Here is an 11452-nt window from a genome sequence, read left to right as displayed (position 1 = left end):
CTCCAACCAGGAGAAGAAGAACAATCTCCTGGACCAGATTATTGTAGGAGAGGTTGCGGAAGGATTGATATATGAGGTACATTTGAAGGTCCAGCCAACTTGACCTGCTAAAGGAGGAGGGCAGTGGGGATGAGAGCACAAGAAAGACTCCCAGATTGTGAAAAGAGTAGCTGAATGAACAGTTGTTAACTGAGAAAAGAGTGAGGGAGGGCAGGTGTTAAAACAGACAGGAAGTCAGGATTTCTCATGGGGACATGCTACGTCAAGCACACCTCCAAGAGGGCAAGGGCACTGCCTGGGGGCTTCTGCTCATCGGCGGGTGCCTAAGCTCCTGCTGCAAGTCTTGCTCTCGGCATCCGCCCCACCCTTCCCGACTGACACCCTTCTCTTCCAGCTCCTCCATTTCCTCTGCTTTTGTTGTGCCTGCCGAGTTCAGAGCTGATATTTATCCCGTTGCAGCTCACTAATCTCTTTCCTGCACTGCTGACATCGGAGAAGGGGAGTGAAAGGTCCTGAGCTGAGTGATATTTTGAAGACTTTTCTGCTGTCTTCCAGTCCTCACCACGCCAAAGGGAAGCCTGCCTTGAGGCAGGACCGCCCCCTCCACAGCCCCACCCACGTCTGCTGCCACTCCACTCCCTTCCCTTCCTTCCCGCTGACCCGCCTTTCCCACTTGAAGGGCGACCAGAAGCCACCTGGGCAGGATGGGGCCTCTCCACATCCTCTTCCACAAAACTGTCTCAGGAAACCAGAGACAGTCCTCCCAAAACGGTAATGGGACCTGTGAAGCCCAAGAAGCTACTCCTTTCCTCACACAAGCCCAGCGGGGGCCATGCTGCTTTCCCACGCTGCCAACGGCTGTCCCTTTTCGGGACGACAGCCGTAGCTACGCCAGGAGAAGGAAGCAATGTGCCCGGTCACCTTGCCAGGGCAATGGTATCTGGAGGAAACCCCACCGTATCAGGAAGCCGTCCTGAAATGTTACTGGCAGCCCTTCAGCAAGGCCCACATTCTGACACGCACATGCAGAGACCAGGACCCACTCATGTAACACTGGCCCAGCAGGACAGTGTGTAGCATTTCCAGCCACATGGCCCTCCATCTGATACCGCCCCCCACACACACACACTCTGCCCTAAAATGACCCTTGTCTCGGCTGCAAACCGACCACTAACACAAGCCCTACACGGTTCTGAAATAACGGGTAGCTGAGGCTACGTGTAGTCCCAAGGATCCAACGAAAAAAGCTGAGGAGGATAATATTGGGAAGAGGAGAATAGCCAGCAATGGAGAAGAGGCAGGCAGGTAAGGAAGAGAATTAAGGGGGCATTCCCGCGGTGGCTCATTGAGTTGAGAAACCCACACAGTGTCCTTGAGGATGTGGGTTCGATCCCTGGCCTCTCTCAGTGGGCTAAGGATCTGGCCTTGCCCCAGGCTGCAGGAAAGGTTGCAGATGCAGGCCAGGCCTGGTGTTGCTGTGGCTGTGGAGTAGGCCAGCAGCTGCAGCTCCAATTCGACCCCTAGCCTCGGAACTTCCATATGCCTCAGGTGCGGCCATCAAAAGCAAGAACACAGAAGAAAATTTGTGGAGGAAAACTTACCTAGTTGCCAAATTTTAGAATGAAATGTCAACAAACCTAGTAAACACTCGACCTAATTTGGATGCTCTATTTAAAAACTCTTCCCAAATGCATAGCAACAACAACAAAAAAACAAACAAAAAACTTAGATATGAGACTTAAAACCAGGAGGACTGATGAAGGAGATGTAACATCAACAAATAAGTTTCAGATAGGGGATGGGGAGAAATGAGTGGCAGAACATTGCAGAGAAAATTCCCCGTGATGAACAACGATCCGAGAACACAGTTGCTACCAAGGAAACTGACGGAAGAAGTGAAGGGCAAGACGATGCCATGGAGGTTTTGAAGGGAACAGCCGTTTGCCCAGCAAGATGGCATAAGCGTGGCCACTGAACAGTCAGTGGGGAACAAGAGTTGAAAACACTGCTTAGCAGGAAGGAGGGACATGGACTCTTACAAAAGAAGCGGCACAAAGTCTTGTACACATGCAATGACATGATCCATTCAAGGAACTGTGTATGCATTTGGTGCTGTCCCAGAAGGTCCCCGGAGTGTTCTGTGTCTACCTTTGCCTTCGGTAAATACCAGCACACCGAAGGCTGTTTATACGAAGGAAGAGTATCGGGTCACCTTTGTTCCACACCACCAAGTGGAGGGAGAGCCTCCCGGACGACCTCTGGGGGCCCGGGCAGGCTGAGTGAGGCTCAGCCTTCCGCCACCCGTGTGTGCACGACAGCACTTTTCCACATACGTTTCAAAGACAGACAGAGAGGATGTGTGTATCAGCAAGACGTTTTGCTACCTAGCATATACATATGGACAGACAGGCCATGAGTGATGGAGCCCGGGCCATGATCATGGCCAGAGATATTGACCAGCGTCGTCTGGGCTACAGGATCACGGCCAACACACAGACACGCAGACACATGCACAGCCCACACACCAACAGCTCCACGAAGGACAGAGCAACAGTCTCAGGGAACAGATGGCAGTCAAAGGATGACAGAACAACTTTGACGTCTGCGCCGATGGCTTGGACACTGTTCCTTCACAACTCGGGCTCAAGTCACATGCTGCACCTTTGAGAAATGACACACGGACACCCTCTTACCCCCTCCATCCTGCTGGGCTAAAGCTCAGCTCTAACCTTTCCATCCAGTGATGAGGTCCGCCCAGCACGGAGCTCAAAGATACCATTGTCCTGCTGGTCTTTATAAAGGAAGCTGCCTGGATTCTCCCAGGACGGAGCTGAGAACAACCGCAGCACTTCCTCCAAGATGCTGCCGATCCTGCTCTCAGTGGCCTTGCTGGCCCTGAGCTCAGCTCGGAGCCCGTTTTTTGGTAAGCACCAAGAAGGGGGGGGGGCGTTGCTGAGACTCTGCGTGGGGTTCGTTAGATGCCACGGGAGTGAGGGTGCTGGTAGAGAAGGGGGCGGGGGAGGTGGAAAGCCTGGGCTGCAGGTGCTTAAGGCAAGGATAAGGCCCCTCACACCCTGGCTGACGCTACATAAAGTGTACCTGGAACCCCGTACAGAGTCTTGAACCACAGACTGACAAGGGAAGACTGGCATTTCTGCACACGTCTCACTGACTCGACTGTGAGGGATGCACTGCAGGGAGGCCCGACCAATACAGAGAAGTGTCCTCAGGAAGGCATTACAGTCATCAGAGCAGGCAGGGGGAGAAGGTGGCCTCGCGAGAGGGCGTCACACACATGCAGGAGGGGACGCCCGGGTCAGACTTTTTACTGAAGCGAAAGGGATCAGGACCCTCAATCTCTCTAGCTCACTCTCCACAGAGACACAGAGATCCCAGGGCCCAGGGGTTGCAATTTGCTCCCATTCACACGCCCCGTTCCATAGTGCTGTGGAAGGTGGTACCCGCGTGTTGACTCCCGGTCACCCCACCTGGGTGAGGCCATGTTAATGTAGGTCAAGTGTCTCATGTGGAGGGAGAGCAGAAGGACAGGAAAATAAGACACAGAAACACCCAGCACTTTACCTGAACCAGCATGAGGGTAGACCGGAAACCAGGGGGACAGGAAAACCAAACCAAAACGAAAACCCAGGGCCTCCTCTCTTTGGAGTCTGTGGTGGACCCTCAGCATAAGAACCACCCCGTCACCCCTTCACGTCGTCCTCCCTTTGCCACGGCATCTTGCAAAGGGTGTGTGGACAAGGTACTTGGGGCATCTTCCAAGGCATCTGGCATGCGTTTTGCGCTTTATCTTGCGCTTTTCTTCCTTGAAGGCAACAGTGCAGGATTTCCCAGCCTCCTACCAGATAGGTCACCTCAAATCCTCTATCGACTTCCTTTCTTTTTTTATCTTTAGCAACTGCTCTGTTCTAGAGTGTCTTGTCGTTTTCACTGTCTTGTCACGACTGGATGAATGTTAGTATCCCAGAGGATATAGGCCATTCTTTGCCAGCCGCGACTCAGGGACCCACGAGCAGGGCCCTAAGGTGCATAACAGAGATGTGTAGCTTGGATGCCACAGAGTATGCGGCCTGCTCCCTCAGGCCAGAAATGACAGCTGAGGGAGGAGAGCAGAGGGAAGCAGCTCAAATTCTGCCTCCTCCAGTCTACTGAGCACCAAGCCTTCCAGTGTTCTCGTTGTCCACAATGCCCCTCGGTATACGTATATGGTTTATGGAAAAATGCAAAGAACTGGGGTCTGGGTGGCTTTTCTCTCTGCCTCTCCATTCAACTGTGTCCCCGTGCCAATGAAAATTGGCCACGGTTATTCGGCGAATCTTTCGTTCTCTCTCTCAGTATTTGATCCACCTCGGCTTGGAGTATGAGGCTTCCACACAGGCACTCAAGTGACCAGGGTTGGAGTCACAGTTGGCAGGCTATGTCCGTGACTCAACAAGTAACTGCCAATGTTTCACTGCGTTAGCTTTTCTTCTGTCCTTGGAGACCTCCCCTGGGAATTCTGAGACCTCCAACATCTCGCTTGCCCAATTTAAGGGACACGCTCTTTGCCAGAGCAAAGCTCTACTAAGACTCACTAAAGTAGTCTCTGCAGAGGATGGAGGCAGTGAGGAGGAAGGTTGTTGGTAGAAGAGAGGCAGGCTCAGCAGAAATGGACTAGCTGACAAGGGGTTCAGGGTTCAAAATGTGAGGGGGCGTGTACCACCTACAATGTGCCCTATTCCTGTGTCCGGACTCTACAGATTTAGAGGATGCAAACTCAAACTCCGCTGAGAAGTTTCTGAGACCACCTCCTGGAGGCGGACCACCCAGGCCCCCTCCTCCTGAGGAAAGCCAAGGTGAGGGACATCAGAAGAGACCACGACCACCTGGTGACGGACCAGAGCAGGGACCAGCCCCACCTGGTGCCAGACCCCCGCCCGGACCGCCCCCACCCGGACCACCGCCACCCGGACCAGCCCCACCTGGTGCCAGACCCCCGCCCGGACCGCCCCCACCCGGACCACCGCCACCCGGACCAGCTCCACCTGGCGCCAGACCCCCGCCCGGACCGCCCCCGCCCGGACCACCGCCACCGGGACCAGCTCCACCAGGTGCCAGACCCCCACCGGGACCCCCACCACCCGGACCACCGCCACCCGGACCAGCCCCACCTGGTGCCAGACCCCCGCCGGGACCTCCACCACCCGGACCACCGCCACCCGGACCAGCCCCACCTGGTGCCAGACCCCCGCCCGGACCGCCCCCACCCGGACCAGCCCCACCTGGTGCCAGACCCCCGCCCGGACCGCCCCCACCCGGACCACCGCCACCCGGACCAGCCCCACCTGGTGCCAGACCCCCGCCCGGACCGCCCCCACCCGGACCACCGCCACCCGGACCAGCTCCACCGGGTGCCAGACCCCCGCCCGGACCGCCCCCACCCGGACCACCGCCACCCGGACCAGCCCCACCTGGTGCCAGACCCCCGCCCGGACCGCCCCCACCCGGACCACCGCCACCCGGACCAGCTCCACCGGGTGCCAGACCCCCGCCCGGACCGCCCCCACCCGGACCACCGCCACCCGGACCAGCCCCACCTGGTGCCAGACCCCCGCCCGGACCGCCCCCACCCGGACCACCGCCACCGGGACCAGCTCCACCAGGTGCCAGACCCCCACCGGGACCCCCACCACCCGGACCACCGCCACCCGGACCAGCCCCACCTGGTGCCAGACCCCCGCCCGGACCGCCCCCACCCGGACCACCGCCACCGGGACCAGCTCCACCAGGTGCCAGACCCCCACCGGGACCCCCACCACCCGGACCACCGCCACCCGGACCAGCTCCACCGGGTGCCAGACCCCCGCCCGGACCGCCCCCACCCGGACCACCGCCACCCGGACCAGCCCCACCTGGTGCCAGACCCCCGCCCGGACCGCCCCCACCCGGACCACCGCCACCGGGACCAGTTCCACCAGGTGCCAGACCCCCACCGGGACCCCCACCACCCGGACCACCGCCACCCGGACCAGCCCCACCTGGTGCCAGACCCCCGCCCGGACCGCCCCCACCCGGACCACCGCCACCCGGACCAGCCCCACCTGGCGCCAGACCCCCTCCCGGACCGCCCCCACCCGGACCGCCGCCACCCGGACCAGCCCCACCGGGTGCCAGACCCCCGCCACCCCCACCCCCACCCGCTGACGAACCCCAGCAGGGACCAGCCCCATCCGGTGACAAACCAAAGAAGAAACCACCCCCACCCGCTGGCCCACCCCCACCCGGACCACCGTCACCCGGACCAGCCCCACCTGGAGCCAGACCCCCGCCGGGACCTCCACCACCCGGACCACCGCCACCCGGACCAGCTCCACCGGGTGCCAGACCCCCGCCCGGACCGCCCCCACCCGGACCACCGCCACCCGGACCAGCCCCACCTGGTGCCAGACCCCCGCCCGGACCGCCCCCACCCGGACCACCGCCACCCGGACCAGCCCCACCTGGCGCCAGACCCCCGCCCGGACCGCCCCCACCCGGACCACCGCCACCCGGACCAGCCCCACCTGGCGCCAGACCCCCGCCCGGACCGCCCCCACCCGGACCACCGCCACCCGGACCAGCCCCACCTGGCGCCAGACCCCCGCCCGGACCGCCCCCACCCGGACCACCGCCACCCGGACCCGCCCCACCGGGTGCCAGACCACCGCCGGGACCTCCACCACCAGGACCACCGCCACCCGGACCAGCCCCACCGGGTGCCAGACCCCCGCCCGGACCGCCCCCACCCGGACCGCCGCCACCCGGACCAGCCCCACCTGGCGCCAGACCCCCGCCCGGACCGCCCCCACCCGGACCGCCGCCACCCGGACCCGCCCCACCGGGTGCCAGACCCCCGCCCGGACCGCCCCCGCCCGGACCGCCGCCACCCGGACCAGCCCCACCTGGTGCCAGACCTCCGCCCGGACCACCCCCACCACCCCAGGTCCCAGCCCACCAAGACCTCCACCAGGCCCGCCACCCCAGTGACCCGGAATTCAAGGACAGGTATGATCCAGTTCCCTTTCCTCCCCTGGCCCGAAGCCCTGCAGGTGCAGAACTCTTCAGTGTTTTTCTTGTTTTGGTCATGCCCATGGCATGTGGACGTTCCCTGTCCAGGCATTGAACCTGGCCTGGCAGCGGTCACCACAGCCACCGCACGGACATTGCTGGGTCTTTTACCTGCTAAGCCCGCAGGAAGCGCCTCAAACTTTTGGGTGTCCCTGAAGCAACTGGAACCATGCTGAAACTGCCTAGCCCCAGGCCCGAGTTTTCAGGATTTCCAGTCAGACATCCCGGCATAGAGTCGCAAGCCTTGGCAGGTTTCACATCCTATCCGAGGTGATTCTCCACCCTCAGAAGCAGACAAAAAGTGCCTTTCCCCAGTCATGACCTGTCTTACTCAAGTGCGCTGGGAACGAGCAAGGAGAGCTGTGCTCTGCCTTGGACCTCTCGTCCCCTCGTCCTCAGGCACACTGTCTTTCTGTCTCAGGTTTCACCTGACCAGGCCTCTCCGGTCCACTGTCACTGCGAAGCAATACTGGAAATACATACGGCTGGATGCTAGCTAGTTTAAAAACCTCTCCAGCATGTGCTCAAGTTAAAACTAGTAAAGAGAAAGGCAAGAGGCCACCTCTCAGAGGCATAGCACATCCTCCCTCCCCACTTCCTTCCCGAAAGGGTACTCCGGTTCACGCTGTGGGACACCTCCCTGGACACATTTTTACCTATTTAAGTGCACACGCTTCTTTAGCCACACAGGAGAGCATACGTCTCGATTGCTAATTTCAAATAACGCATTTCTTAGAACTCTGCCAGGCAAGCTCATGGACCTCGGTGGAGCTATCTGGACCCTTGTTTTTGTTGCTGCGGTTTTGTTTTAGCACGGCACACCATCCATTACCTGGCTGTGCCGTGGTTCCTTTACACACCACCCCTACCAGGCTGGAGTCATTGCTCGGCTCTTCTGGAATATACGGCAGGAACTGTTTTGTTCACACACCACACACGTATGCACATTATAGACAGCAATTCAGAGAGATGCAGCCTAAGAAGGATCTGGCCAACAACAGTGCAGAGCCCATTATCTGCTGGGTACCTTCAGGCCAGGAACGAAAAGGAACGAGGCAGGGAAGAGGAGGAGGAGGAAGAAGAGAAGGACAAATGTCGGGCTCTCGCCCGCTTCCCTTTAGTGAGTGGCCGGCGTTAGAAACCACCTGCCACACCTCTATGACCTTGCTTTTCTGTGTTCCAGAAAATGAGCGCGAAAACACCCGTCCTTCGGAGAGCCGTGACATTGGAATGTGACGGTTGAGCTTCGATTACCAATAAAATCATCTGCATCCAGTTTCTAAGTGCCCCGTGTCATTCTGGGTGTTTGGGAGGCTGACATTCGAGGGCCAGGATCGTGGCATAGGAGCATCCAAGACCCTGTGTCACTCTTGCGTCCAGCAGGTTTCCTCCCGGACCGCATGTCTACAAAGCATTTCTGCTTCGTCCTTTGCTTGCGGAAAAGAATGTTTCTGTCCTTTTCTACCTGCCAGGGCCTCCTCCTCCTCCCCACTGACCACCGTATTCACAGGCCAGGGGCCTGTCCCTGCCCTTCCCTGGGTTCTGCAGCACCAGTGTACCTACGGTGTTATGACTTTCACACCTTTGACTGAGATTCTAGGAATTTTAGGGAAACAAGGAGAATAAGCCAACGTGAAGGAGCTGCACAGGCTGAGGAAATCCTTAAACTTGCTAAAGTAATTCACCCTGCCGCGAGGGGCACAAACGTGACGCGAGGTCCCGTTCCCTCCAGCCCACCGTACCCATCCCCCCTTTTGATCATGGCTGAGTGTTCACCCTCCCTCGTTTTCTCCCTCCCCGCTCTTTGGCAATCCTGAGTGCGTTTCATAAAGGAGGCAGGTAGCATGCTGTATTCGAAAAAGCGAGGTGTCTGGATCAATCACAGCGGGCTAACCTGCTGTAAGAACAGACCGGGCAGACAGTCAGAAGGCCTCGTGGAGGCACCAGCACCATTAGCCACGACAGTGGCGCTGCAAGGGTCGGAGCCCCTCCCCGAAGGCCGCTCCAGTGTGTTGGCGGCTAGGGGTGCCGAGTCTGAATCAGTGAGGTTCTGAAATCCTGGAAGAGGGGAACCGCCCTCTCCGGATTCCGCAGTTCACCAGGCAGGCTGCGGTTAAAGGCCACTGGGAATTGATGCCATGCACGCCTCAGATGACCCCAGGGCCACCATCCACCTCAGAGCTTCGCAATTTTCACGATGACTAGGCAGTAAAGCAGCATACACCCAGACACCAGCGTGACTTTCACCCTTGGGCCTTCAGCCTTGTCTTGCCTGGTCCAGTACATTCCCGGACATGGAGCTGTCGGCTTGAGAAGATGATCAAGAAGCCAGATGCCACTGGGAAGCACGCTGACCGTCTCTCACAGCAGCCAGAGTGCCTGCTCTGTAGTCACCCTTATTCATTTTCACGTTGGTTACTGCGTAGTTCCCCTGGTGTCTGCTTTGCTTGTGTGCTCTGGCTATCACTCCTGTGTACCGCACATCTGAGAAACGTCTATCTTCTTCTGAATCTTGAACGTCTTTCACCTGAATCTCTATCTCTCGCTCTGACTCTGCTGAATTCTAGTCAACTGAGGCTACACTTAGGCATTTCAGGGTCCTTCCTCCTCACGCGGCAGGTAATGTCCATGAAGACAGCAGGGCGGGTGGGTGTGCCCGGTTATGAGTCATCTGCTGCTCTGTCTTTATCTCCCCACGGGTCTCCAGTGGTTGGCCCCACAATGGCACCCATGATGACTTTTGAGGCTCTAGCTGGTTCTGCTTGTCAGGCAACCTGTCACCATCCCATGGTGTGCCTCTGTCCAGTCTCTCTGCTTCGGCCATTTTCCAGGCCAGTTCATATCTCTCTCGTTCACCTGGGAAAAGACTGTGCCAACGGGGGCAGAGAGGGACCGCTTGTCCAATCGTCTTTGTTCAGTCATTTCCCATCCACTGTACAGCTTCTGGCTGGGCAAGCAGGTTCCTGCACAGGGTTTCAGCTGAAGGCCATCCACAGATAGCCTTGGCGTCATTTTTCCAAGCGTCTTGGACAGACTGATATTTCCTCTGGCAAACCTCAAAATCCTATAGGTTTGGGGTGTGGGCCAGGTGTAGTGGGAGCTTAACAGAGCCTAAAATGCATTTCTCTCCATCGCTTTCCCCTGAGGCATTCTTCTCTGTCCCTAGGCCCAGGGAATTTCTTTGTGACCGGAAACCCTTGCTCTTCAAGTATTTCTGAAGCTTCCAGGCCAAAAATAAACGTCCTCCTCTGTGTATTTTTGCAGCTTCGAATACCTTTGATCGTAAGAGAATTATGGTTGTAGCCGGTGAGTCCATAGTTCAGCTAAAAATGTGGAGCCGGTTGCCACGTCTGAATTACCAAGTGAGATGCACATGGGAGTTTCCCTAAGGAATGGAAAAAACTGGGCTCTTCAGGACTGGGTGAGGCTACGGAACAAGGAGGAACCCAGGCCAGGATGGAGGGACGAAGAATTCCGATGACACAACAGGGAAAGGATGTTTGAAACTTAGATTACCTGCAATGCTCACAAGGAGCAAGTGCATCTGAGGAGGATCACATTCTGCACAGGGATTATGGAAGGGAAAAGTGACAGGCAGAGGTGTTATGGGAGCGCTCAGCTCTCAGGAAAAGGACAGCGCAAGTGGGGGACTGACAACAACAACAACAACTACTAAAATAAAAAGTAAAGTAAACTAAAGAGGCAGGAACGTTCTTCTCAGAAAAATATCCTCCTTTACCACACTCTTCTATCCTGGCAGCCTCCAGTCAGGTTCAGAGCTTTTGCGCCTATGGCCTGAACCTATCACCTCACAGAAACTAGCAGTGCTTCTCAAATGTGTGGAAAACCCGTTGGAAGTGGGTTTTCTCCCAAATTCCGTCACAAGACTCCTGACTGAGACCATAAAGAAAAGGCACATGCCTCATGAGCTCTTCTTAGAGGCAGCATAGGTTAAAAGTAGGATATTTTAGAACGGAGGGCTTTCTCTAAGAGTTTTATAGTAACTTGTCATATCTAGGTGTTTAATCAATTTTGAGTTTATTTTTATGTATGGTGTTAGGAAGTGTTCTAATTTCACTCTTTTTCTTGTGGTTGTCCAGGTTTCCCAGCACCACTTTTTGCATAGGCTGTCTTTTCTCCATTTGTATATTCTTGCCTCTTTTGTCATAGGTTAGTTGACTGTGGGTGCGTGGGTTTAATTCTGGGCTTTCTATCCTGTTCCACTGACCTGTATTTCTGTCTTTGTACCCGTACCATACGGTTTTGATGACTCTTGCTTTGTAGCATAGTCTGACGTCAGGGAGGCTGATGCCTCCACCTCCAGGTTTCTTTTTCAGGATGTCTTTGG

General features: G+C 57.2%; 1 protein-coding gene across 2 annotated transcripts; it reads left to right on the top strand.

Moving 5' to 3' along the window:
- Positions 2631 to 11207, top strand: SL44-1 (basic proline-rich protein). 2 transcript variants are annotated; one of them, NM_001101025.1, is given in 6 exon segments: positions 2837 to 2923; positions 4758 to 5234; positions 5472 to 6439; positions 6503 to 6975; positions 6978 to 7041; positions 8288 to 8382. In NM_001101025.1, coding segments are annotated over 5 exon segments (2028 nt in total). In that variant the 5' UTR covers positions 2837 to 2859; the 3' UTR covers positions 7024 to 7041; positions 8288 to 8382.

Source organism: Sus scrofa, chromosome 5 (genome assembly GCF_000003025.6).
Source record: "Sus scrofa isolate TJ Tabasco breed Duroc chromosome 5, Sscrofa11.1, whole genome shotgun sequence".
Classification (NCBI taxonomy): domain Eukaryota; kingdom Metazoa; phylum Chordata; class Mammalia; order Artiodactyla; family Suidae; genus Sus; species Sus scrofa.
This window is presented reverse-complemented; position numbering and strand designations above follow the sequence as displayed.

What these genes read in the sequence shown, in the direction of transcription:
- SL44-1 (XM_021090851.1), top strand. Translation starts at nt 2,860, where the DNA reads ATGCTGCCGATCCTGCTCTCAGTGGCCTTGCTGGCCCTGAGCTCAGCT. An exon ending in GCCAGACCCCCGCCCGGACC is followed by an intron (nt 5,005 to 5,241) that starts GCCCCCACCCGG and finishes ACCTGGTGCCAG; the next exon opens with ACCCCCGCCCGGACCGCCCC. An exon ending in ACCCGGACCAGCCCCACCTG is followed by an intron (nt 6,942 to 6,979) that starts GTGCCAGACCTC and finishes CCACCACCCCAG; the next exon opens with GTCCCAGCCCACCAAGACCT.